General features: G+C 33.5%; 4 protein-coding genes, 1 non-coding gene and 1 pseudogene across 14 annotated transcripts; 2 read left to right on the forward strand and 4 right to left on the reverse strand.

Annotated features, from left to right (window-relative positions):
- Window positions 1-5,957: 5,957 nt before the first annotated feature.
- LOC110629142 lies at window positions 5,958-12,252 on the reverse strand. 7 transcript variants are annotated; one of them, XR_002490172.2, is made up of 10 exons: window positions 11,806-12,252; window positions 11,531-11,629; window positions 10,968-11,431; window positions 10,636-10,840; window positions 9,867-10,037; window positions 9,373-9,473; window positions 8,962-9,030; window positions 8,819-8,859; window positions 7,879-8,036; window positions 5,958-7,407 (listed from the first exon to the last, which is right to left on the reverse strand). XR_002490172.2 is itself a non-coding variant. In XM_021776054.2 (9 exons), the coding sequence occupies exons 1-9, from the start codon at window positions 11,971-11,973 to the stop codon at window positions 7,954-7,956; spliced, it is 1,401 nt and encodes a 466-aa protein (XP_021631746.1). In that variant the 5' UTR covers window positions 11,974-12,251; the 3' UTR covers window positions 5,958-7,953. The 7 variants fall into 7 exon arrangements, 2 of the variants coding, with proteins under 2 accessions (XP_021631746.1, XP_021631748.1); XR_006348128.1 differs by having other exon boundaries at window positions 5,958-7,451; XR_002490174.2 differs by having other exon boundaries at window positions 5,958-7,182; window positions 11,806-12,251.
- A 1,135-nt stretch (window positions 12,253-13,387) lies between these two features.
- LOC110629546 (60S ribosomal protein L23) lies at window positions 13,388-15,434 on the reverse strand. The gene is made up of 4 exons (XM_021776566.2): window positions 15,285-15,434; window positions 14,899-15,183; window positions 14,275-14,316; window positions 13,388-13,787 (listed from the first exon to the last, which is right to left on the reverse strand). Exons 1-4 carry the CDS (start codon window positions 15,295-15,297, stop codon window positions 13,705-13,707), a joined length of 423 nt encoding a protein of 140 aa, XP_021632258.1. The 5' UTR covers window positions 15,298-15,434; the 3' UTR covers window positions 13,388-13,704.
- On the reverse strand, window positions 14,628-14,763 carry LOC122721662. Its single transcript, XR_006348366.1, has one exon. It is a non-coding gene; the product is annotated as a small nucleolar RNA snoR137 (small nucleolar RNA).
- Window positions 15,435-15,472: 38 nt separating the features above from the next.
- On the forward strand, window positions 15,473-16,969 carry LOC110629544 (glutathionyl-hydroquinone reductase YqjG). The gene is made up of 3 exons (XM_021776565.2): window positions 15,473-16,295; window positions 16,363-16,612; window positions 16,679-16,969. The coding sequence occupies exons 1-3, from the start codon at window positions 15,502-15,504 to the stop codon at window positions 16,868-16,870; spliced, it is 1,236 nt and encodes a 411-aa protein (XP_021632257.1). The 5' UTR covers window positions 15,473-15,501; the 3' UTR covers window positions 16,871-16,969.
- Window positions 16,970-17,337: 368 nt separating this feature from the next.
- LOC110629545 lies at window positions 17,338-18,438 on the forward strand (annotated as a pseudogene).
- Window positions 18,439-18,519: 81 nt separating this feature from the next.
- On the reverse strand, window positions 18,520-24,823 carry LOC110629543 (probable inactive histone-lysine N-methyltransferase SUVR2). 4 transcript variants are annotated; one of them, XM_043949178.1, is made up of 12 exons: window positions 24,043-24,822; window positions 23,928-23,954; window positions 23,261-23,852; window positions 22,790-23,001; window positions 21,803-22,588; window positions 21,329-21,603; window positions 21,044-21,110; window positions 20,878-20,928; window positions 20,317-20,467; window positions 19,563-19,659; window positions 18,686-18,854; window positions 18,520-18,603 (listed from the first exon to the last, which is right to left on the reverse strand). In XM_043949178.1, the coding sequence occupies exons 1-9, from the start codon at window positions 24,223-24,225 to the stop codon at window positions 20,423-20,425; spliced, it is 2,238 nt and encodes a 745-aa protein (XP_043805113.1). In that variant the 5' UTR covers window positions 24,226-24,822; the 3' UTR covers window positions 18,520-18,603; window positions 18,686-18,854; window positions 19,563-19,659; window positions 20,317-20,422. The 4 variants fall into 4 exon arrangements, with proteins under 4 accessions (XP_043805113.1, XP_021632254.1, XP_043805112.1 ...); XM_021776562.2 differs by lacking the exon at window positions 20,317-20,467; XM_043949177.1 differs by lacking the exons at window positions 20,317-20,467; window positions 20,878-20,928.
- Window positions 24,824-27,177: the final 2,354 nt, after the last annotated feature.

Here is a 27,177-nt window from a genome sequence, read left to right on the forward strand (position 1 = left end):
GTTGCTTATGAGTTGTTAGAGTGTGTTTGGCACCTCATTCGAGTCCACCTGTGTAGGATCGGACCCGAGGGATCGAGGAGGCCATCAGTTTTAGCAGTTGCAGAGTCAGTCCAGCATCTGCCAGGAGGTGAGTAGAAATAAACTAAATCTTTTATTTTATGAAATAAAATGCCTAAAGCATGCTCATGCATCATGTTTATATGTAATAGGTTGATTGCACTAGTTACACGAATATGAAGCATTGCATTATTTACTGTTGATGGAGATTGGACCAAAGACGATCCCACTAGCCCTATGGATAAGACCTGGCTAGGCCAGGCATTACGAAGTCCTGTGGTGCCCTTTATGGTGGCCGAGCAAAGAGCTTAGGGATGTTTTGGGGTTGGGTCCAATCCGTGATATGACTTGTTTGTGCTGTGACGCATTTCATGAAAGCATGTAATTAATGAACTGTTTTCTTTGTTTCTACTCACTGGGCTTTTTAGCTCACCCCTCTCCCCTAACCCCAGTTTTGCAGGTCAGTGGTAGGCCAGGAAGACGTCAAGGGTAAAGGTCTTGTACATGTAATAGCTTTAGATTAGTACTTCTAGTGTGGACATGTAATGATAATGAATTGTAAGAGAATGTAATGTAAAGTTTAGTGGAGTTATGTTTATGGTTTAGTATTGTGCTTGGCCCTGAGGCTTGGTTAGTCCCTGTTTAGTACATGATGTATGTTATGGTTTTATGTTGAGTTGTGTTTGAACTAATCTTGTGGCATGTGTTGTTTACCACGCTATAGTAATGGATGAGGACCTTAGTGGAGGTCTTATGTTGTGGTTTGATTGCATGCACAGGTTAGGTTCTAGTTCTTTGGATGTGATCCCAGCTTGATGTATGTTATGTTGACCCAGCTAGAGTTTTGATGAGGGCTCTAGTAGGGGTTCTTTTATGTTTCCAGTTATGTTGCATACAGGTCAAGCTCGGTCTATATATCACACGTTTAAGTTTTTATGTTAGTGTTTTGATCATGTATGGGATTTGACCAGGTGATAGGAGGTATGTTTGGCTTGCTACGGGTCCCGGCGGCCTTAAGCCGATCTGGATCCTAGCGCCGGTGGTGGTTCGGGCCGTTACGGTAGGGTATCGGTTTCCGGGTTGTTACATATGAGACAAACAAGAACATCCTACAGAAGCTAAAGAAAAGGCTCGACCAAGTTAAGGGCAATTGGCCCAAGGAGTTACCTCGTATACAGTGGGCATACAAGACCATTCCTAAGACAGTCATAGAAGAAACACCATTTTCTCTTATATATGGGGCCGAGGTAGTCATCCCCATGAAAATCTAAGTAAGTAGTTTCAGAACACAACACACTGAGATTTCAGGAAATTCCGAAAAAATGCAATTCAATTTGAACTAAGCCAAATTTCTGCGAGAAAAGCCTGCAATCAGAATGGCGGTTTATAGAAATAAAATGTCTAGAATGTTCAACAATAAGGTCCAGTCATGAGCTTTTAATGTGAGGGACCTAATCCTTAAAAGAATATATATAACAAGTGAAAATGTCGAGCCTGATAAGTTGGGCAAGAATTGGAAAGGACTATTTAGAGTCTCGAAGGTTATTCATCATGGATCATATAAACTAGCCAAGATAGATAGTCAAGTCATTCTCCATGCCTGAAATATCTGTAATCTGATAAATTTTTATCAATAACAAATTAACGAGATATTTCTTTCACATGTTGTGTTCTTCAGCAATAAAGAACGATGGGATTGCTTTTCTCAAAAAGTTTAAGGAGACAAGAAGAAGGCCACAAGACGGGTTCTACCAGGCCAGGCCACAAGACCGATTTCGCCAGACCATCTGAGTATTGATTCCACTAAACAAGGCCACAAGGCGGATTCCACCAGACCATCCGAGTATTATTCCCACTAAACAAGGCCACAAGGTGAGTTTTGCTAGGCTAAGTTACAAAGCGGGTTTCACCAGACAATTCGGGCATTGGTCCCACTAAACAAGACCACAAGGCGAGTTCCGCTAGACATTCGGGCATTAATCCCATTAAACAATGCCACAAGACGAGTTCCACCAAGCTAGGTTATTAGACAGATTCTGCTAGACCAAAATCAGGGTGTTGGTCCCATTAATCAAGCCCTCTATGTCAGACAGCCACGAGACAAGTATACCAATCCCTAAAAGACGCAGGTGTCAATCAAAAATCAAAAGTGAGACTTATATCAAAACAAGTGACCATGTGAAAATCCCTTATTATAAAATTCCTTCAAGGCAGGAGCCCACCAAGCCATAAGCCCAGGTATTAATCCTTCAATTTTCTGAACTCATCTCCCAAGAAAAGGTCTTCTGTCTAGGAAAAACCGCGTGAAGGATCACTTCTCCAACTTCCTTTCTGGCCTAACCCTCAGAATCAATCTTGTACAATCCAATCCCCCTTCCTAGGGTCGTGATGCCGAAAAGCCATTATAGTTGGACTGGTTGCAGTCCTCAAGGCCAAACAATATGCTTGCACCTTCATGAAAACCCAATTTCAGCTGCTCTTCATAGACCATGATGATATCCTTTGTACAGATCTAGTTATTCTTAGGAAAAGAAAAAGAGTTCTCCCATTCATGACTTTCACAGATGACAGTAGTAAACAAAAGAAGAGAGAGGGGAGTTCTTATATAGTGGCATAGCCGACAAAACATTTAATGTGGCTCGAAAAATGAGACAACCATCATGACCAAAGATAGGTAAAATGATGCAAACAGTAAAGACCAGCCAAACCATGCTACGTGTCCCAAACCGAAAAGACAAACTGCCACCTTTGAACCTGAAGAATCAAAGACCAGTAGGGGGACATCTGATGCTACATAACAATCGCCTAAAATAAGTCATGAGTTGTTACCACAGAACAGGTCCACGTAAAAGAATATGATAAGTGAGTAGTGTAGTCCCTATGAGGAAAGTAAGACTCGGACATCTTAACACCGAGTTCATCATCAAGACTCGCCCTCTCCTACACAGGACAAATCTCAGCACAAAGTTACTATTATTAGACACAGTCTAGCGTATCTCCATTATGTCTGTAATCGTGGGATCACCAACCTATTAGTTGGCGGTATCTTTTATCAAGCAGTCAGCCACATCATCGCCGAATTATCAAAAAATGTCATATTTATCACCACTTTCATGCTATATAAAAGAAGAATAATCATAGAGGCAAAAGTACACTATTCTCTCACACCACTTAAATTCTAAACAATTTATTGTATTTTCTTTATTTTTCAGTATACTGACTTGAGTATCGAAATGGCTGCTGTGGGCACCCACCACCTCACATTCTCTTCTTTGCAGGTCTAACTAATCACAATATAACTCTATTTCGGCCACTTCATCAATCTAATCTCTACAACATCAATTATATAAAAAAATTTCTCACAAATAAACTCTTGTTATATTAAAATTGCATTTGTAAATATTGTACATAAAATATTTCACTATATATTTATAGTTAATGCTATTGTAAATTATATCATGTTTATATGATATATATTATATAAAATAAAATATTATTCTTTAGTCTATAAATTTTTATTTATTTAAAATTTTAATTTTCTTAATTTTTAAAATTTAATTTAGTTCTTTAACCATAATCAGAATAAAATAAAAAATTTAATTTTATTATTGAAAATTCAAAATTTTAATTATAAATATAAAACAACTCAAACGTTTAAATGTTTTGATCCAAATTGCCTTTTTATATAAGAAACTATAGATAAATGATTAAAAAATAATATTTAGTATATCTTATTTAATAAAACTAAATATTGATTCTTTACTTTTAAAATAATTACTTAATCTATTTTTTTTCAAACCATAAATTATTTAATATCTGCTATAAATTATAAAAATCAAATAGTTGTAATGTTAAATTTATAGAGAATTAATATTATATATCATTTTGAAATTGAAAAATTAATAAGATATATTAATGGATTCACCGATATAACCGAGTGGTAAATGCATTTAAGTAAATTTGATAGTTCTCATGTTTTATTCTTTCAATAATAATAAAAAAAAACATATTAATAACATTATTAAGTGCTTAAATAAAATATGCAGCTAAAATAGTTAATCATTTGAACAGTAATAATTAAATAGTTAATGATTTAAAAAAATTAATTAATTTGTTTTTTAAAATGAAGAAATTAAGTAGTTAATTAAAATATTATATTTTTCCTAAATGATTAATCAGAAAAGCATAATCCCCTTCATAATTTATTAATTTTTTTATTATTTCTACTTTATTATTAAATACATAATTTTAATACTTTAAGAAGTACTAAAAATTTTTAGTAATTAATTTATTTCAATCATCCATCTCTTTTTATAAATTAAATATCACAAAAAATATAATAAATTCCACATAATAACTTAATGCTAATAATTCATAATTTTTTGGAATATTTTTATGCATATTATTAATTATAAATTTAATAATATTTTATTGAATATTATTATTGATTTTGATATTATCCATTACAGTTAGCTATAATTATGAAAAACACTTACAATATTTATTTATTAAATGTTATTTAATATTGATTTTAAAATAAAATAATGAAATAAATCAATGCAAACTCAAACTGCCTCTCTTTTTATTTATTCATTTATTTAAAATTTTTTTATGAGGAAATAAAATAAAAGAGAGAATGTAATTGACGAGAGATGGAAGAAGAAATAAACAAATTATTAATTTACAGTAATTTATAATTTTATAATAATAATTAACATAAATTTTAATATAATATGTAAATTAAATTAGATGAAGTTTAAATACATTAAAAAACTTCAAATTCTGCTGATGAACATTGGCCCAATTCAATGGTAGATAAATGGAAATAAATTCTTTTTTTTTTTTTAAGGTTTAAATAAGTATAACTCAGTTTTTTAAAAAAATTAAATAAATCTTTATTTAATATAATATTTTTAAAAATAAACTATTATTATTTAATAATAAAATATTTTTTATTATAAATACATCTAAATAAAAAAATTAATTAATTACATTAAACATAAATATTTTGTATATTTTATGATATTTTTATTATTATTATCATAAAAATATATAGATATATTAATTATTATATGAATTGAGTATTTACTTTTTAAAATTTGAGTATTTAATCAATATATAATTTTCTATATTAAATTAAATATTATATATATTTAAAATGAAAATATTTATATCATTTTTATAGTCACATTTTATTTATTTTTTGAAAATTTAACATATCAATCAAACACATTTAAATTATATTTTTTAAAAAATAATTTTTCTATCTTTAATTTTAAATTGATCAAATATATTTTATTTATCTCTAAAATTATGCAGCAAAAGATTCATATCTTGGAAGTCCAGTGATATTAATAAAAAAAATTTTAAATTTAGAAAATTATTCACCTTTAAAAAAAAAATCAATTTCCTTAAAAACGATTATTTTCTTTTGACGAAAAAGTATTTTTTTTTATTAATTAATTACTTGAAATATACAAAACTTTAATAATTTAGTGGTATTGAAATTAAAATATAATTGAATTTTTTATGCAAAATTTAATTTTTTTAAAATGAAAGTTTTTAAACTTAAAAAGAATTTAAAAATTTTATTTTAAATAAAAAATTTCTAAAAATAAATTAATTAAATAAAATTTAGCCTAACATTAATCCCTCAGCTTTCACAGTAGTTCTTCAAAAATGTTTCCTTGTCTGCTTCAAAATGTTCCAATACAACAATAACCATAACTAAGAATTCAATTAGACTACTGATACTGGAGATGCAAAAGGAGTGGAAAAAACCATTAAAAAAAAAGAAGAAGAAGAAGAGATTCCACTTCAGAGGAATGTGAGACGTGGCATCTGAGAAAGGCTCTCAGGAATCCATTCCAAGCTAAACAGACTGTGAAAAGGAAATTATGTAACAAAATCCAGAAATGAGTCAGGAATCCATTTCTATAAACAAAAGAAATCTTTAAACACAGAAAGGCATCAAGTAACGAAGAACATTTCAAAACAAGTACAAAATTCTCTTCAAAGTGCTTGAGAATAAAAGAACATGGCTCAGATGCTATACAACATTATATCGACAGATTCCTATAACTCTCACAACAAAGCGAAGTAACCAGTAACAGATTGATAAAAATAAATACCCCCAGTATCTTGAGACAACCTTGTATATATGCCACCCTGTCCTACGAAACCAACCGATAACAACCAGGTGACTTGTTGCTGGGAAGGAGAAAACTTTCATTGAGAACCCCTTGATGGAAGATGACCATGGTGGAGACCGTCGTCGAAGTTAAGAGAATAGCTGTGAATATCATAGGTATATCGTACACCGCTGCTCCTTCGCCATCCCAAAGCTTGCTTCCACTTTATCCTGAACTTCCACACAAGCTGCCTCAAGACATATGATCCACAGCAGCAACCAAATGATGCTTGATTTTTTACATTTCCAAGGGTAATAGCTGACTCGGTGCTTGCAATTCTCTTCCTCCACTTTTGGAATTGGTTTTTCTTTACACTTTGTAAGCTCAAATTTTTCATTGCTAGCTTCTTTCTCTGACTGTCGATATGTGTTAATCCAAGGAAAGCTTGTATAGCAAAATACAATAGGACCCCACAAGCATAAGAGAACAAACGTAAGTTGAGCTTTCAAGTATCAATGCCCATTAGCAGGAAGCATTTTCAATGACATCGAGTGTCATTCTCCCATTAGTGGGGGCCAAAAAAACATTATCACATGGGAATATTCAACTTTGCTTATACCACTAGTCTTTTTGGGGTCCCCACAAATGATGAAAGAATGGAGACATGCAGCTAATTATGCAATGTCAATAGTAATGCCATGCACTTGTTCTCTGGTCAGTATTCCAACCAGCAGCTAGTTTTTATCTGTTTCTGGTTTTCCTTCTGTTTTACTCATGGTTGGTGACGTTGCCAGGAATCATGCGATAAAATAATAATAAGATGAGGTTTGTTCTAACATAAAGGTTCACACCGTCCATACCTAAAGAGTGAGAGAGACCTGATATAATCCCACTCGTGGTTGAGAACTTCATAGCTTTTCAATTCATGGTTGGTTGACTCTTCATATGCAGAAGGGACCACAGGATTTGGAAAAAATGGTTTTGGGTAGACAATCTGAAGCATCATTAAAACAGAAGAAGTGATAAGGAAGAAAGAACTGCACACATACACAAAATTTAGTACAGAGAAAATTTGGTAAACCAAGTCAGAGACCTCACAAGTGAGAACAGTGATTCCTTGTAGAGCCATATACAAAATCCTATTTTGGCCCTCAGATAAGAATCAACTCCATAAATACACCCCCAATTCACAGAGGAAGAATTGAAAGAGCATTTCCAACTATTATTCAACATACAGAATCAGGAGTTGTGTTGGATGAAAACCTTGAAAAGATTTCAAGAAGGGACACAAATGAAACACAATGAAATAATTAATCTTAAATTTTATAGGCTGAACTGGTACCGACTTTTATATGTACCAAGAATTCACTTGATAACAAGACATAAATCTCATGCTGGCAAAAATGTAGGGATTTTAATCATGTAACCATTAGTTGCAGTTGCAGCACAGTCATATCTACTCAAGATTTTTCTCAGTTGCAAATCGGCTTGCACAATTAAAACCTTTCTGTTTCCAACAGCCACATCAAAGGATAAAAGCATTAAAAATATCTATTTAAAAAAATGTTTCTTTTTTAATATCCATTGGTGTCAAAAAAATAATAAATACAGCTGAATGGAAATTTCTGAGGTCTAAAAAGACAACTTCTAAATATTGGCAATGAAAAGCTAAAAAAAGTAAAGAAAATACCTCTAGCCCTTTATCTTCCGAGTACAAGATAGACAATAAATAAGAAGACACTTGGCAATACATGAGTAGAGATTCTCAAGCACTATTGGCACCATACATTACTCGAGTGCCACAAATATGAAAGATGTGAAGACACCAAATTCTCTCAGCTAGTTGACCTGGGCATAAATCAGATGCAGTGGCTATAAGACTTTTAGCAAAATAGTTCCTCAATAGTCTCTAATGCTTATGCATGCAATAAAAACCATTAAATTTGAACCAGACCTAACTCACCTCAAAAGCCTGCTCAAAGGGAGTGTCTAAGACTAAGGGACACATTACCATATCCCAAACATGAAATTCAACACACACTCCCTCACGCTCACGCTTAGGATGAAATATTTACGGGAGACCCTTATTTAGACCAGACCTAACTCAGCTTTTGAGCTAGCTCAAAAGGGAGAAGTGTCTAAGACTCTTATAAGAGTTCGTTACTCCTATCCCAAACGTGGAATTCAACAAAAGTAAAGGAAAAAGCCATAAGAAATTAAAGTTGCCACAGAAACACGGCTAAACCATCCAGCCCTGAAGTATACAACAGAAAACAACAACATAAAATAAAGAGAACAGAAAACATAATGCTCATGGTTACTAGTGCAAGGCTGCAAATCATGCTTGCATCATTTGTCTCTATCAAGGAATCCTATCAACTAGAAGCATCTCTTACATAGAAAATCCATTTTTAACCCTTTTCCCCTCTAGGACTTGAAACATGATGTTTAGGTATACATGAACCATGACCTCAGTAACTCATAATGAGAACAATGGAAGAATTTCCACTAGTTCACTGCACATGGTTGACGCAGACTTCCTGAAATAAAGATGCTTGTACAGTTTACAACCTAGATTTTGATTTTGTGAAAACTTTTAGCATGTAATGGGGAGGGTTGAATATACTTACAATCTCCATGCTCCTTCCTATCATGGACACAGCTGCAGCATCTGCTAATTAACCATATGTCAATTACTAAGGAAAATTAGGAAACATAGCGTGTCAGAATTTCTAATTCTGAAGAGGATGGCAAAAGGTTACAAAGCTTAAACCTCATTACTGAAGAATCTCCTCTGAATTGACTCTCTATTTCACTTAGATACAATCTAAACAAAGGCGACCTACAACACCAAAACAGCAGCATCTTTAATCAGAAATCTGCCACAGTACCACCTAGAGGCACTTTTATATCTATTGATATTAGAGCATGTCTTGGAAGGAGCATGGAAACCCATAGGGAGTGAAATCTCCCTTGAGGTTTTACATTTCATTCCCTTTTTTCAGCAAGTGATTTTGAGGAGAGGATTTGGCTAAATTGAGCGATGATATATAGTGAAAATTGTACAGCCATAAGTTAACAAGTCTGTAAGGTTAACTGTAACAAAATCTTTCTATGTAACTAAACTGATTTCAAAATTCAAATTCACAGCATGCCGAAACAATGAATAGAACCGTAAGACCACCAGAATGGGACTGCAACAGCTACAAGGACAGGGGAAAGTTTCCACAATTGATGAAGCTGCCCATCCACCAACCCATCCAAGTACTCAAGAATGGCATTTTCCTGTTATGCACTGCTAGAATCAGTCACAAGATGTAATACTGATGAACACAAAAAGGATTTTAGCAATAAGACAAAATGTAACAGAATTAACCAGCCCATGCTTAACTAAACGACATGTATAAAAAGTACAAACTCATGCAGGACTGGCAACAATATAATTCATTCAGCCAAGAATCTCTTATACAATTCAATTTGCAAAAGTTTCAGCAAGAACATAAGAAAGGACAGAGAGATGTTTGTGGTCAAAGTTATACAGCCTTAAATGTTCATTCCACTCCATCAAATAGAAATTCATGGAAGTAGAAAAACACTAGAAATTCATATAGTTCAGATCAATGGATCATGTATACATGTATTTACACACATATTTAGACCATAAGCATATACACACACCTTTGTATCTGTTGATTCCTCTTTAGAATGAGAACTTTGATATCTTCCTGTAAATAAGCTGCAGACTTCATGGTACAGCTTTGAGATAGTGAAGGGATCATAAGAAACTGATATGAAATATTCAATTAGGTGGTTCCATTTGCTTGTAATGCATCCAAGCAACATGAGTTCCTGTCTCCAGGGAGAAAAATGACCCAAAAGGAAGTGTATGAAATTATGAATAGAATGAGAAGTCAAGGTCAACATTTTTTGTGTTGCAGCATCATATGCATAAAACTAAATAAGAACAGCTCAAGTGTAAACCGCTACTTTGATCAGAAAACATATAAAACTCAAGGAACCAAGATTCTTCATAAAGTTATTAACACTTGAAATCTTTCTGGCCTAACCAGCTTAATCTCTTTGCATTTTAACATCGCCAAATGAATTGGATGTATCAACATTACCACTTGAAACTAAATGAAGAAGTGCTTAAGTGTATCATTAAGCAAAATGTCTTGAACACGCATCACAAATCTTGAACACAAGTTCCTCAGCACCCACATGTTTACAATTTCTAAAAATGACCAAGGCAAACTGTGCATCATTTGTGAGTTGGCCCATTTCTTCATAATCAAATAATTACATCAACTGGAAACTCTAAAACACGCATTTATGGAGACTTGAATGGAGGAGATAAACATGCATTAATCAAATATGAAAAACAAATGACTATTCAATATGCATCATGAAACATTCAGGACATTCATATAACTTTGAACTAACTTACTATCATTTCCTGCAAATCATCGTCATCCTTGCATTTTGCTGAAGTACTCAACCGTTCAAAAATTTGCTCCCAGTAAACTTTAGGAGCAGAAAATATCATGCTGGCACCTGACACCAATCTGACAGTTCGATTATTAAGAAAATATGAGAGGTTCAATGATTTCCAACGATTCCATGTAATAAAATCAACCAATTGATCTGCACTCCTGCATACACAGCCGAAGCATCTTCAGCCTCAAGTCCAATGAAGTACAAGCACTTACTTTCTTATCACAAAAGGGGGAAAATTATCATCAGAACACAGGATATCATTTTAAAATTTCCAGTGTTTACCGCACTGATGCTTGAGCTCTTTCATGCTTCAGTTGTTCTTCAGATAAGCTACTATCAGAATCAGTCCAACTACAACATCTGATTGCATTAGAGAGGATATCTAAGCCTGTCCCAACTTTAGATATGCATGACACTGCTGACTGCCTCTTGAACATCTCCTCGAGAGTTAACTGAGTCAAGTCATCATCGGTGAATCTTCCAATCTTCCTAGTTGCAATATTGTCTTCAACCGCAATAACCGAATCCTTCACAAGACCCCTCCTCTCTGAAAGCAAGTTAAACCTGTTCAGATATACACTAAGGTAATCATGCTCTGCTCCGGAATGCTTGTCAAGATCCATCTCAATAATTGCAGTTAGAAAAGCCCTGAGATGTGAATCCCTCAATGGCAAAGTATGGAACAAATGTGCCATCACAAAATTTCTTGCCCTATTCAGAGTACCATAGGATAGATTTGCAAGTCCCTGCTTTTAATAGATATATCAGACAATCATGCAGAACTCATAATAAGTGCTGAAACTAAACGCAAACTCATCGTTAGACAATAAAACACAATGGCCTACCTGAGGAAAGGAAGGATATAATGTCATTTCTCGCAGAGCTGCATCAAGTTCCTTAACTGAGTCCTGGTAAGCATCTGAGCTACTTATTTGCCCAAGCACCTAAACATTATCATCAAGACAATTTTCAATATTCCCATCCCCAAACAATAAAACGAATGACACAGTAGCTTAGTATAGGAGATGTGAAAAATATATCAGCTTTCCCATCAAAATCTCGTAACAATACATTCACAAAACAAAAAGAGTGGAAAGGGAATGCACAATAATTTACTTACATTCTCAAAGAAGGAAGCCCATTGGAAGGCTTTCTTGATGTTGTGGGCATCCCACTGGGCTAAAAGACCAGAGGACTGATACCCAGATGCCAGAATCATGATATCTACAAACCCTTTTATTAGTTTCATCATTTCCTCCAAGGATATGTCTGGATAATTCCAAACCATGTTCTTCTTCCAACCGGAACCAAAATGCAAGTAGCCGATTTTATGATCAACCACGACTGTATAATGTGTGGGAGTTTCAATTCAGTGAAGACTGAGCGTTTCGGGTTACATAAAGAGGCGCGAGAACATGACGAGCAACCGAGCGACGGCGGAAGGAAATTACCAGTCAAGCACTTGCTTCGGCCTCGGGGAAAAAAATAATAATAATCAATTAATACTCTCCAGTCCTATAATTCTTTTCAGTCTTTCCTTTTTTTTTAATTTTTAATATCTAAAACTATTGTTCAATTTTTTTTTATATTATAATGACACACAAATTAATGAAATTATCTGATGACAAAAAAAAAAAAAGGGATCGTTCTTTATTAATTTTTTTTTGGTATGTGAGAAAGAGGGATGAGAGTCAAATTCTGAATAATAGGCAAGGGATTCCTTTATATAGCCAAAGCATTGCAGGCATTCTCATTAGCTTTCCCTTAGTGATTTTTTAAACTAATATAATATAAATAGTTTTAGTTATTTTATTAACTATAATTGTTGTGCATTAACGTCATCAACTGTCTCAATAGATGATATTCCGATTTAATTTTCAGATAGGTGGCTGTATCACGCTCTTAAGTTTCCCCAGTTTTCAAAAAATGTTTGAACAATTTCTATTTTAATTTTTTCATCATAAACTAAATTTCATTCATTTATTTAAAAATAAATGTTTTTATTTTACAGAAGAATAAAATTATAATACCAAGTTCTTTAAAGAAGGTCTACTGCTTAGAAATTAAGAAATCATGTAATGAAACTTCAAATATTTTGTGCTAAAATTCATCAATAAAGCAAAATCATATTTTGAATTGCGATAAAATATGCTTCATTTAATGCTAGAATAGATAAATGTGTATTATATCCTTCTTAGGGCAGGCAAAGAAACGATTTCATTTTATTTATGTACTTTATTATGAAAAAACGTAGTCACATACCAATAAAAATTATATAAACAGATATATTTAACAATTTCTCTTCCAAATCTAAATTAGATATTTTTCATTTAATGTATAAATATAAAATAATACAATCAATTTTGTAATTATACATAAATACTTTTTTAACAATTATTTACTTTAGTTAAAAATATCAAAATATAACTTCTTTCATAGAAGACTTTATGTTTCTCTTCTGCAACAACAAATTTTATAGACTGCAAATCTTAGCTAAATTTTGAAAGAATTAAAAAAATAAAAGTGTTTGATTAAAATTGTACAAAAAAACAAAAGAATATAAATCAAATCGATTGATTTTAAATGACTGGATACACAAGTTCGAATGGAAAATGCTTTCCCAGTCTCAATGAAATCATCTAACCATAATAAAGTAAGATGAGAAGGCCAGTAAGGACGATAAGCTAAAAAGAATAAAGGTCTTGATCAAAATGCATCTTATTAACCATCTCAATAAAGCTTTTCTCAGCAAGGCTTTTAGATCAGCATCCCTGCCCAATGGCTAATGTGTATAAGGCAAATGAAGAAATTTAAAGGAGAAGTACTTATAGGATATCTTAACAATCTAATATAAGAAGCATACCAACATAAATCTAGAGAAAAGAAAACAATTGGCAATATCCTTATCTGACACATTTCATTCTGTCCCAACATAAAAGGAACCTCACAAGAAAAAATAATACTTCCAGTGCATCATATATCCTAAGGTCAACCAAACTATGAAAACAAAAATTCGCTCTCAGACGATAGCATTGGCAGCACTAGCAATTCTTGGCCACAAATCAGCACATTCTTTCCCAATGGGTCCAGTAATAGCAGATCCTACAATCATGAAAAAAGAGAATCGTTTTACACATGAAAATTTTAAGCTTCATCAGCAATTATGCTTTAAAATATAACGACACAGATTTCAAGGAACTTTAAAAGGGAAAACAAATCGAAAGGACAAAACCCATGAAAAATTAGCCTTATAAACAAGGAATACAAGTAACAGTTAACTCATAGGTCTTGAATGCATGGTGCTCAGTATCAAAGTGTTCAACAACGAGGACCAGTGCCTAAGTTTAATTGATGCTTGACAGAAGTACACTTTCATGCACAAACTCGTTATCACACCTTTCATCACCATCATCCCAAGGCTTAATACCTGAGTTCAGTATATCCCATTTTAAAGATCCAGAATCACTCGCCATATAAGTGAAAATAAAAGAAACAACAAGAATAATAAGCTTTGATCAAAATTAATGCTTTGTATTAGCAAGCCAATGCATAAAATTGTTCCATTATCATTATATACAAAATTCAGTACCTTTCATCTCCCCCTTGGGATTCACAATGACACCAGCATTGTCTGCAAAAATAAAAGGCAAGGATTTTAGAAACATAAAAATCATCTGACTAAAGGAAAGCAGAATTTCGAACATAACACAAACAATTCAATCAAACATCGATAATGATACGGACGCATAAAAAGAGAGCGGCATCTGGTAAGTCCTCAGCAAAACCCAAACATGGAAACCTACGAATGAGACAAACATGACCCTACTACAATACCTCAAGTAGCACATCCTAGAAAACCAAGATCATTTAGAATTTTTAAAGGTTACTAATTTCACATAAGTACAACCTGATTTATGACCAAACCTACAGCAATAACTATGAAAATTTACCAGGAGACAGGTAGCACAATGCTAAAGAGCGAATTATGCTGTTTAAAACTGGCAATTTCTTTGATATATGCTTCTCATTATAAGTGACTAATAAATTAAACTGGTCACTCTATTATCAAAGAAGCAACCACCATATTAACTAAAAGTAATTAGAGCTAGACTATGCAATCTCAGCAAACATGCTATTCAACCCATAATCCACCGAAAACAAAAGTTTCAAAAAAACCAGCAAGCTAGTAGCCGTATCTGAGAGGAAATCGAACCTTCAAAATACATGTAGACCCCATCCTTTCTGCGCCAGGGTTTACGCTGTCTGACAATGACGGCTGGCATGACCTTCTTCCTAAGATCAGGCTTTCCCTTCTTCACGGTGGCCATCACCATGTCTCCGACGCAAGCTGATGGCAAACGGTTGAGGCGGCCCTTGATTCCTTTCACGGAAATGATATACAGATTCTTAGCTCCTGTGTTGTCGGCGCAGTTCACCGTCGCTGCCACTGGAAGACCCAGCGACATCCTGAACTTGTTCCCAGCGGAACCTCCTCTTCCTGAACAATAACAACAAAATAAAAAACCGGATTACAGAGTGTTAAATCCTTGTTTCGAAGATGAATAAATGCAAGGAAATCAAATGAGAATCAAGCTCCACCTCGCTTCGACATTTTTTATCGGCTCCTTCTGTGCGCCTTCTCTGGCTCCCTCGTCTCGCAAAGGATGCTTCTTATATATACGTGCTGTCTCAATATCTGCTCTAGGGTTTTAGAGTAGATGGTTTGGAACGACACCGTTTTGTGATTTCGATTCTGTAGATTTAAATTTACTCTTTTAACCCTTTCGGGTATACCTGTTACCTACCCGTATTGCAAATGATGTACTGCACTTCCTCTCTCTGCTCCCATTTCCCGATATTCTCCACCACCAGCTCCGCCACCGCTGCCAAGGCCAAAGGTAGATGCGTCGTGTATCCGAGAATGTCCATGAACCAAACTCCTCAATCACCGATTCCTAAAAAGCTCCTTACTACGATCACTAACCTACTTTGGGGTCCATCCCTCCCACCGGGTCTCCTCATCTCCACCGTCCGTACAGCATGGAACTCGGCGTGGCAAATCATGATGTCGCAGCTGGCCCCCTCCGATTCCTCCGGCGGTTACACTAGGCCCGCCTCCAAATTCCGGCTCAGCAATTCTCAATATTCCCGCCGAAACCCAACGACCCTGCACCTCTACGTGGGCCTTCCCTGCCCTTGGGCCCACCGGACCCTCATAGTCAGAGCTCTCAAAGGCCTAGAAGATGCAATTCCGGTGTCCATCGCAGCACCGGGCCAAGATGGTTCCTGGGAATTCCAGAACACACCAAACACGGACAAATACATCCTTGTCCCCAGTAAAGACGAAGCAAACGGACGCAAGACTTTGAAGGAGGTTTACGGGATAACAAGAGGAGGGTACAGCGGGCGAGCTACGGTGCCGATGCTGTGGGATTCAGAGAGGAAAGAGGTGGTATGCAACGAAAGCTATGACATTATTGAATTCTTCAATTCAGGCTTAAATGGGTTGGCTCAGAATCCCGATTTGGATCTGTCACCGAACTCGTTGAAGGGAAAGATTGAGGAATGGAATCAATTGATCTACCCTAACGTAAACAATGGAGTTTACAGGTAAAGTTGTTTATATCAGAATTTGCATAGTTTTTGTTCATAAATGTAAAAGGCTGAATCTTTGCAGATGTGGATTTGCTCAGAGTCAAGAGGCATATGATAGAGCAGTAGATGAGTTGTTCACTACACTAGATAAGATAGATAATCACTTGGGTACTTCAAGATTCTTGTGTGGAGACACAATAACACTAGCAGATGTTTGCTTGTTTACCACTTTGATTCGGTTTGATCCTGTATATAATGTTTTGTTCAAGTGCACTAAGAAGAAGGTGGTTGAGTATCCAAATCTTCATGGGTATATGCGAGACATATATCAGGTAACTTGATTTATATGCTAGTTCTTGTGTTCTGGGTTCTGTATTGATCTGATATTTGTTTTGCAGATGCCGAAGGTTGCAGAAACTTGCAATTTTTCTGCCATTATGGATGGTTACTATAAAATACTTTTTCCACTGAATCCAGGCGGCATTCGTCCAACCATGCCTTCAGGATGTGAAGGTGAAATCCTTTATGCAGCTCACAACAGGGAATCAGTTTCATCTGTGAATAAAAATACACAGGTTTATGTTTCATAAATTATAATTCTCTCTCTTTATTTGTGTATTTCTTCTCAATATATGTTCTCCCGCATTTTGAATAAATTAAAAAAAGAAGAAACTGCTATTTTTCTTTTCTTTTCTTTTTCTTTTCATCCTGCTGAATCTTCACAAGGTGCAGGGGAGAGTGAAAGGAGAATTAAAAAAAAAAAAAGAAAATGTCATAAAAATCTTTAACTTAGCATTTTTTTTACAATTATATACTTAATTTTTTTACAATAAAAATATTTTATACTAACGATTTATTTACAGTTATACATTCCATTTATATTTTCGTTAATAAAATCTTTTCAATATAAAAAAACTCCTAATTAGTAAATAAAAATCTTAAACAGAGTCGAACGTTGAAAGTTTAATCACAAGAAAAAAAATATTTTGTTGTTTTTATATTTATTTTTAGATTTAAATATTATTTTAATTAAATTTTTTTTATTAATTAAGAGATTTTTTATACTAAAAATATATTTTTTTTATTTTTAACGTAATATGGATGGTAATATAAAATGTTTTTATCAAAAAATAATTATAAAAAAATACAAACCATGAAGAGGATGGTTTTAGCTGCCATAAGTTCTTCATGAAAAGTATTGATAGATTTAACCTGTAGATTTACTTAATAAGAACAATCAACTCTATTGGTTTACTTAATTAAGAGTCGATCAATTTAGAAAGAGAAATTATTTAAAATTAGAAAGAGGATCATCTTCCTCATGATAAAGGTCTTAAAGCATCACAATAAAAAGAAAGAAGTGTAGAGAAAGAAAGATCAAATGCTGTTGTCACATTCTTTGGTGAAAATAATGAGGACGAGACATGCAGATTGATTGTATGAAAGAAGTTTCTTAAAGCATGCCTGTTTTAGCATCTGCTGAAGCATTGGCTCTGATATTTGTGATTAATCGCCTTGAGAAGTTCTCTACTGAATCAAAAACTTCAGATCTAATTTCTGTCAAGAATTATAATTCATTCAAACAAGACTTGAAGGATTATATAACAAAAACTGAGGTGCCAAGCCAAGAAAGAAAGGGAAGATAGTGTTGAGGGCGGTAATGAATTATTGGAACCTTGTGCAAAGATTGGTGAAGACGAGCTGAAACTGATGACATGGCGTAAAAGGGTACAGCTGCACTCCATGAAGAATTTTCTCAAGCACACGAGGCAGAATGAAAAATTGCAAGCCATGTTTGAGTTTACACCAAGAGAGAATTCCGCTGGCAATAGACTTTCCATTGCACCTCTAACAGGGAAGAGATGACATTTCACTGCTTCCGACCCAGACTTAAACAGGAAGATGAAGATGGTTCTCTGTTACCCTGGGCGAGCAATGAGAAGAAACAGCTACAAAAGAAAATGACCTGGTCTGACAACTTGATCTTGAACCCTTAACAAGGGTTGGACTCGGTTATTGAACAAGAGAAGGATGCTTGCTGTTGAAGAAACTAAAATTGACTAGAGAACCAAAATGTCCAATGTATTCCCTCCCTTTCTCAAGGATTGTAATTTTTAAACATTTGACAATGAAAATTTACAATAAAAACCTTTGCAAACGTTTTATGGGTTCGTTGATTGGGTACTAACTTCATATTTGGTAGATAAATTCTTGAATCCTAAACAGTGTACACAGAGCATAAAGAGCAACTATGTATGTTTAACACCAACTTCTGAAAAAGCCAAAAAACACCAACGTCCAAATTCCCCTCGAACACCCTCTCCTGAAAAACAAAACAGTGGAACTTGATAAGCTCGATTGCCTGAAATTGAGCTACAAGATCAAAAACATAGATGGTTACATACATATCCTTGACAGATTTATATAACAATACAAGACGGCCAGGGGTTGCTGGAACTGATATTTGGCGCAAAATCAACCTCACCTCCTTGTCAGGTGGAGTAGAACATAACAGCAAAAAGTTCAAGTCCTATAATGCCCATGTATCTAATCATCTCAATGAAGATTTAGACCCTGCACAGAAAAAGTTGTTCATTAGCAGGGAAACATGAGAAATTGGATGATCAAGAGCAGAAGCACTACAATAGTATACAAACTAATCAATCCGGTTTAGTGGGTATACTGAGCATCAACAATGAATTCTACAATAATGGTTTTCCATGTGAACTTTCATTCACATGTTTCTTCACTACTTACGCAGCATATCAATATGTGAAAAAGAACAGTACAGATAATATAAATAATTTATTTAAAATTACAATACATAATACATAAATTAAAGATAATATAAATAATAATTAAATTAATTATAATATTCATTATTATATGATAAAAATTACATATGTGCATAAAAAATAATTATATTTTAAAATTTTGCTTATGTTGTACAATAAATTAATATTTTTATATTTATTTCATCAATATAATAAGCTAATACATAGTCTTATTAGTCATTTTACATATCAATAATAATTTACCAAACATCTAAAATATATCAGTTAAAATCAATTATCAGCTACCAGTTGTAATTAGTTATCAATTATATCTAACAACCAAACTAAATATGTCCTCAGCTAGTGCTCAAGTATTCAACAGTAGCGAAGAAAATAATTGCACACACACATGCACAACATTCAAAGCTCAAACTCAATCATTACTTTCAGGAAAAAAGCCAAAATTCCAATTGGCCACTTAAGTCTAGTAAAGACTCGATGAACTTACTATTTGGACGTTTCATGTTCCTGCAGAACTTGCTGCCACATAGGCACCTGAACATCTCCACAGGATGATCATCATCATCAAAGTCAAAACCGTAATCCTGAGATAATAACAAATATTGATTAACAAAGAGAACTAAAGAAGAAATCTTCGGGATGTTGCAAATTGAGATAGCTACGCATGTGATAAAATATGTTGTAGTAGATGGTACAGAACAGGGAATGACACAACAGCTTATATGGCTAAAGAAAATGATAAAGCTATACATATAGTTTGAGTTCTTAATACAACCGAGGATATCATATTATAACCCAAATCTTTTAGAAAAAAAAAAGTCACAAGGACTTCAATTAACTGACGTGAGAAAGGGGCAAACTTTACAAGTAAAAAATGTAAAATCAAATAATCATCTGGACAACTATATTTCTATCACGCTGAAAAATAAAGCATTCTTGACAGCTGGTGAACTTCAAAGTACAAGACTTGACAGAGGTTGAGCAATATTCAGATAAATAACAACTTCTGTTTTACATATGAAAAGAAAATGTCTAACATACAGCATACAACTTCCACAGAATAAATCAAATGGTTATACAGAAGCACTTTGTTGTGAAAACAGGTGAAATAGCTGGTCCTATATCCTTCTAAATGTTTAAATGGATGGTTCCACTGGCAGCCTAATGGATGAATTGATGGTTCCACTGGCAACCTAATGGATATTCTACTCTTTTTATGCGGTCATTAAAGTTCATCACACCTTTAGAAGATTGAAGCTGACTGAACACTGTCTGAAAAGGCCATATGGAACTGAAATATTCTTCCACATTTAACTAGATGGTTCCACCAGAGAAGTGATGTTATTTTCACAAGTACATGTATGGTGTAACTGAAGGATGCCAATTGAGCACCTGGGACAAATTCTATCAGAAAACGTTGATCTTGCACCAGAATGACTCCCAATTTTTCAGAAGAAACTAAAATTTGTATCAGCAAACAACATCAGATATCTACTTAGCATGGAACAAAAAATTCTGATCACTTCAAATCTTTGTATAACAAAGTCAACACAGACAATTTGGACTGATACAGAATATTCATCCATGATATCTTCACAATTTAAGCAGAAGTTTGCAATTTTGACATTATTCCAAATGGAAAAATATGATAACATATCAAGACAATATATAACTTAGCAAAATTCAAATTCATTCATGACTTAGATGAAAGTTTAATAGCAAACATGAAAGTTTCATGACTAAGCAACAAGACATGCAAAACCTAGCAGAAAAACAAGAACAATTAAATTAGTATTGCCCACCCAAGTTAGCTCCTCCAAGGCATTTACTTCTCTTGCTGTGAAGAAGGCAGACTGCATTACAATTGATTATACACAAGTCATCTCATCATTGAGAATAGAATAGATTATATCCAACCAGCAATGGATAAATAATAGTAAACCAAACCAAGTATGTGGGAATTTATACATGATAATAATGATGATCTGGGGTCTCCATCTTAACCGGGATCTCAATCAAATTTGCATCAAGGCACCTAGCACCAGAAACATGAATTATCAGACACTGTGAACACTTCAACTCAATAAATTTTTTACACATAACAGTTGAATTCCCTATTTTCTGGTACATCCGAATCATGAAAAGCAATAAAAACAACATCCAAAAATAAGGAAAACCAACTATAGTTAGAAAAGCACAGAAACAAGTACAGCCACATGATCCAAGCAAAGTGCCTGAAATTTACAGAGTTACCTATGATTGATAAACCTAGCAACATTCCCATAGAATGTTGCATCCAAACAAAGAGCTTCTTCTTCCTTCAAAGCTCCTTTCAAGCACCAATATGCATCCAATAGAACTGGATAGGTATACCGCTCATTGTTGATGCCCCTTGTCCTCTGTACATTTCTCTCATGCAACTCTTTGGTGGTCAGTATTTCTCCAACATATTCACACACAAAGGTCCCTTTTGGCAGCTTTTCTATGGTTCTAAGGCCCCATCCCTTTCCTTCAGGTGTAAAGTAAACCTGATGAACAAAATCAATTAGTATAAAAGGCAGATTCTTAGGAATAACTATCATGCCAGTGTGGCATAAATTTCAAATAACACTACATATGATTTCATGAAATAGATAACAAGATAATAGTTATCACATCACTTGAACATATGACAACACTTCTCAAACAGTAGTGAAAAACTCTAGAAACGTATGCCCATATCCACACCTGCAACTTGCACCTTATACCCTGCTGCACAACTCGATTGCCACACCGCTTATGGCAGGCACATTTACTCCAACATTCTTTGATATATTTCCTCTTCAAGTGACCCTTGCATGGTTCCAAGCACTCATCATTTTTAGATATTTCAAGAGGACAAGCTTTACAATAGGAGAGGCACTGTCTTTGAGGATCACGGGTCATGGAGATACATTCTTCTAAGAAATCCTCTCTGATGAGGCCTTTTGATGTGTATGCAAACTCGTTCCCAGTTTCATGGACACAAACACAAACTGAGGTTGAGGATAGACAATCAACAATACAAGAATGACAGCAATCTTCAGCATTAATTTGAGAAAGAGTGAATGTCAAATTAGCATTTTGAAAAACCAGATTTTGAGGTATGTATATAAAAGAAGGAGGGCGCTCATGGTTGATTTCATTCAACCATGAAATCTCAACATTTTCTTCTCCCTTGGTTATGTCATTGAAGTGATGATGAGATCTTTGTTCCTCAAACATGAGCTGATGCTGTGGAACAACCACCAAACTACATGACTCAGGGTCTCTCAATTCCTGTCCTCCATTACTTTCAGCAGAACCACTTGTACTAAAATGGGTGTCCTCACCGACAGATTTTATCTGCCTTGGAAGTTGAAGTGCAGCCGCCTCAGAAAAGCAATGGGTATCAATTGATCCATTAAGCTTTCCAATGCCCCCAACATCCAAAGCACTATAAGCACCTGAACTCTTCAATGCACCAACAGATGGTTGTACATTCATTAAACTTTCCTGCAATTAATGAGAGGAATCAGTTGCCAATAGATGGAGCAGTTACATCTTTCAGCATTTGCATGACAGAAAAGTCAGGATCAAAAATTTTATATGACCACAGACATTTCTCCTGCATTAATTTCAGAAGTTAATCTAGACCAAGCATGTGGAAATTTTTGTCTTCCAAGCATAGAGTTTGCAGCTCAAAGAAATCTTCACCTCTCCCAATGATGAGGAGGCAATCTCTAAGTTAGCAGGAGATCCCTCCCGAACAGCTGCAAGCTCAGAGGTGGCTCTTGGGCTACTTGATGAAGTTGGAACACTGCCACCTCTATCTTCTTCAGCTGCAAAATGGGATGCTGGAGGCTCCTGATCATCTGGCTTTCCTGTTAAAATTCTCCTAACTGAAATATCTTCTTTTCTAATGGAATCTGCAAATGCATGGAAAAATAAATAAATAAAGAAAAATCAATACATTGAAAAGGAACAAACTGGAGTTACGTTTGACAATTTTACAGAATAAAACAAGAATAAATGCCTAAAAAACAATGCATCAGAAATTAAGCTTCAACTTACACAGTGAGAGCAACAACCTGAACTCCTACAGCAACACATAACCTTATCATGTATGATTATTGATTAAAAACACTATCCTTGCAATTATGGGTTCCATTGATTAAATTGATTTACCTGGTCGAATCACAGCAATAGGAGTCTCATATCGAGGTACATCATCAGGAGGCAAGTCATCAGTATATGGCTCATCTTTAGGCTTGAGCAGAGCATGAGAATCAAGCACCTTTTGTGTTGGTATTAGTGCACCGTCTGGATCAACTGTGGAATCTTTGAACCGCACTGCATGAGGTGACCTCTCCACAACAGGTCTCTTCTCCCTAGGAGCAACCTGAGGTAACAAAGGTTCTTTTCCTTTGTATGCATGCCGCACATGAGGTGAGTCTGAATCATAAGGCAGAGTTCTGTCTGTATATGAGTTAGATATTCCTTGTGCTCCAAAATGAATAGGTGATGCCTGTTGCTTTCCCTTATCTCTAGGATGATTCTGGGGTGAAATAGGCCCAGATTGCAACTTCATCATGTCTGGTGGTTGCTGCAAAGAATTTGCGCCCAGCTTCCCCTCATCATCCAACAGAGGTTTTCTTAATGAAGTTCCAACCACTGTAGATTGAGAAGCCTGCTCTTCTTGACTTCTTGGCCGCAATCGCTTTAGCGGCCTTTCAGGTTCATCATGCACCTCTGCTTCATCAGCAAAATCTTCTCCTTGCTAGTTAAAAAAGACATGCCAGATGATAAAGGCATAAAGTTTAGAACAACAAACATAAAACATTGCATCACTTACATTACCGTTCTCTTTCTCCTCCGACACCTAATAGATTAGATTAATATCAAACAAAAATTCTCAGAACAGCAAGCAGGAAAGCGCAGTAAATAGGTAGCAGAAAACAAAACTGAACCTTAGAATCATCTTCATCAAATATGGCATCTGCAAGAACCCTATAATTCTCTTCTTCAATCAGTTCCCAATTCTTGTCATATAATTTCAAAAGTTTTTTCAAGACTGGTTTCACTTTATCCTCATTTAGGCCAATTGCCTTCATTGCACGAAAGGCCTTCATAACTCTGGGATTTGGTGCCATTATTGAACACTAACTAGGCCTGCAAGAAGCTCTGAAACATCAGACATAGTACCTAAATTTTTCCATATTCATAAGTGAATAAGACACTTGATACACAATGCATTACTTTTGAGAGTATAATCAAATCTGAGAAATAATAGTAAACTAACACCTTACAGGTGGAAAAACAAACAAAGAACCTAATTAACATTCCGTTAGGTTAATACACAAGTACCCACTAAGAGAAATTTACAAACAAAGAAAACACCAAAGTTTGCCTAAAATCCCCGAACACAAACATGCAGAACATAGAGATTGCAATTTACACCAAAAATAGGAAGTACATAAACACGTCCCTGTAACAAGAAAGAAGAAGAACCATTCAACTAAGCCTTAAACTTTTCAGCAAGTCATTTTCCCAAAAAATAAATAAATAAATAAAACTCGGCTCTACCCCTGTTTGGCATTGAAGTTCAGGACCAGAAAATCACTTTTCGAAAAAAATCAGTTAGATGATACGAAAAAAGTTGAAGAAAAACTGTTTTATTATTTTGATTTTTTATATCAAAACAATTTTAAACAAATTTTAAATACTTTGCAGTTGATATATCTGCAGAATAGCTCCAATTAATATTACAGTGATATTAGGAGTAAATGACCACAATCAACAAGCAGTTTCATTTCGTCGTTTGATTTTCTGGACAACTAAAAGCTGGCCAAAGCTGAGAGGAAGAAGAAAAAGAAAATCTGAAGAGGGCAATAAAAGGACCTAAAAATTACAATGCAGCAGGTAATTGAAGCCAAGAAAACCCTAAAATAATCAAAAGAAACTTGAACAGAAAGACACTGAGAGAAGATATGTAGCTGTGGATGGAGAAGAAGGATCAATCGCAGGCGGTATTGTAAGAATCGTAGACAGCAAGTATTTGAAATAATAGGCTTACCGGGCAAAGAGAGTAACCGCGTGACTTACTGTCTTTTAGACTGGACCTCTGACTGTGAATTATAGGGCACAACGAAGAGGTGATTTTTTTTTTTAGTCTAATAATTAAGACCTGTTTGGCGTTGTTTTTGTTAGAATTCTTTTTTTTTTTTTTTAATTCTTTTAAAAATTCTATGTAGAAAATAGAAAATTTTTGGTACTCATAATATATAAATTAATTTATACATTCAATTAATAAAAAATTAAAATTATATATATATAAGAGATGAATACCATAATTCATAATTAAAAATAAATAAATTTTTGTGAGCAAAAGTGTACATGTTACACTGAGTGTATATGAATGATGAAAAGTCCACTATAAATCTTTTAAAAAATATTTTAAATAAAATTGTAATTTCAAAAAATAAAAACTTATATAAAAATATAAATTATAATAATAAATATTTTCATGTGAATTTCGTATTTAAATTAAAATTTTATTTATTTTCCACATATTTTTTATAAATCTATTCGAAGAAATTGAGGAAAAAATGATATTTTTATTTTTACCATATTAAATAAAATAAGTGTTAATTAAAAAAATTTATTTTAACTAATTTAAATTAAAATTAAATAATTGATTATATATGTACTTCGTGCTATTGATACTATATTAACCTCTAAATAAACCAAACCACAGTGATTTGTTTTAAATTTCTCTCTAGATTTTATTGTATTTTTTTCAACGGTCAGTTCATTCTTTTTATCACTTTCATGCGACTGTTTCATATTCTTTCTGAGTAATAATCATTTATTTTATTTTTTTAATAAGTAGTCGAAGCTTTTTTTATTATTTTCGTACGGTTATTTCGTGTTTTTTCCACTCAAATAGTAGATAATAACCATTTATTTTATTTTTTTGGTAAGTATGTGATTATTAAAGATAGTTTTTTTCCAACCGAATTGAATCTATATGTGGTTATAAACAAAAGAGTTTTAATTTAAAATTTTTGTTATCTAAAAAAATGTAAATTTTTTGTAAAAGAATGATGTTGAAATTATCATTAATTTAAAATTTTATTGATAATTTGTGATATAAAAAAAATTTCATATTGAATACAAACTGATTTTAATATTTTATTTTTAAATATATTGGCAATTTATTTATTTTAAAATAAATTTCTAAATTCATTGATAATTTATTTATCAATGAATTGCAAAATCTAATAGTAATTTTAAACTTAGCAAAAGGCTCTAAGCTCTCAAACTCATATGTTAGTTGCAGTTATTTTTTAACTATGCAAATCCAATTGCTCTAAATTTGTGGCTCTTATTGGCATCCATATTTATTTTTTTGTGCTCGACTCTAAAATAAATTGTTATTTGCATTTTTCTTTTCAAAACTTAAGATATCATCACACTGATATAATAATATTATAATAACTACAAATTAAAAGTCAAACGACGATAAAAATGTGATCAGTTAAAATAATATGAAGATAATAATTTTCACGGTTTAATATTAATTTACATCTTCACGTGGTCTGAGGTAGAAGTGAGAAAATCGACTTTGATATTACCATATAAGGAGTAGCAAAAAATCACATATTTATTGAAATAGGATATCTTAGCTCTAAAAAAAATTTATTATGGATCACAAAAATTTTTCACTATTTACCGCCATTTATATGTAATAAAAATTGATATATAACTTATTTATAACCATATCTCAAAATTTTTTATATAATTTTGCAAGAATTTATTTGATTTTTTTTTCTACAAAATAAATCATGACAAATGGAGAATTAAAAAAAAATTAATATATAAAAATTATTTAAAAAAATATAATGGTTTTAAAGAAAATGTCTCCTATTAAAAAAGAAAAAAAATTATTTTTCAAACTTTAAAAATATTATTAATACTATGATCTATAAATTTATTAATATTTTTTTAAAAAATATAATAAAAAATAAAAATAAATTTGAATAAATTACATTTTAGTTCATAAATTTTAATGTGATTAACATATTAATCTTTTTATTTATAAG

This window comes from Manihot esculenta, chromosome 13 (assembly GCF_001659605.2).
Source record: "Manihot esculenta cultivar AM560-2 chromosome 13, M.esculenta_v8, whole genome shotgun sequence".
Classification (NCBI taxonomy): domain Eukaryota; kingdom Viridiplantae; phylum Streptophyta; class Magnoliopsida; order Malpighiales; family Euphorbiaceae; genus Manihot; species Manihot esculenta.

Coding starts and splice junctions, on each gene's coding strand:
- LOC110629142 (XM_021776054.2), bottom strand. CDS start 11,973: ATGGTTTGGAATTATCCAGACATATCCTTGGAGGAAATGATGAAACTA. Junction 11,432..11,530: donor TATATCCTTCCTTTCCTCAG/GTAGGCCATTGT, acceptor TATTAAAAGCAG/GGACTTGCAAATCTATCCTA. Junction 8,860..8,961: donor GGAGATTCTTCAGTAATGAG/GTTTAAGCTTTG, acceptor GTTAATTAGCAG/ATGCTGCAGCTGTGTCCATG.
- LOC110629543 (XM_021776562.2), bottom strand. CDS start 24,225: ATGGCACCAAATCCCAGAGTTATGAAGGCCTTTCGTGCAATGAAGGCA. Junction 21,604..21,802: donor GTATAAGGTGCAAGTTGCAG/GTGTGGATATGG, acceptor TTTGTTCATCAG/GTTTACTTTACACCTGAAGG. Junction 21,111..21,328: donor GCTAGGTTTATCAATCATAG/GTAACTCTGTAA, acceptor TTCTGGTGCTAG/GTGCCTTGATGCAAATTTGA.
- LOC110629546 (XM_021776566.2), bottom strand. Junction 14,317..14,898: donor GGTCTACATGTATTTTGAAG/GTTCGATTTCCT, acceptor TTATTTTTGCAG/ACAATGCTGGTGTCATTGTG. Junction 13,788..14,274: donor TCCCAAGGGGGAGATGAAAG/GTACTGAATTTT, acceptor TCATGATTGTAG/GATCTGCTATTACTGGACCC.
- LOC110629544 (XM_021776565.2), top strand. CDS start 15,502: ATGATGTACTGCACTTCCTCTCTCTGCTCCCATTTCCCGATATTCTCC. Junction 16,296..16,362: donor GTAAACAATGGAGTTTACAG/GTAAAGTTGTTT, acceptor GAATCTTTGCAG/ATGTGGATTTGCTCAGAGTC. Junction 16,613..16,678: donor ATATGCGAGACATATATCAG/GTAACTTGATTT, acceptor TTTGTTTTGCAG/ATGCCGAAGGTTGCAGAAAC.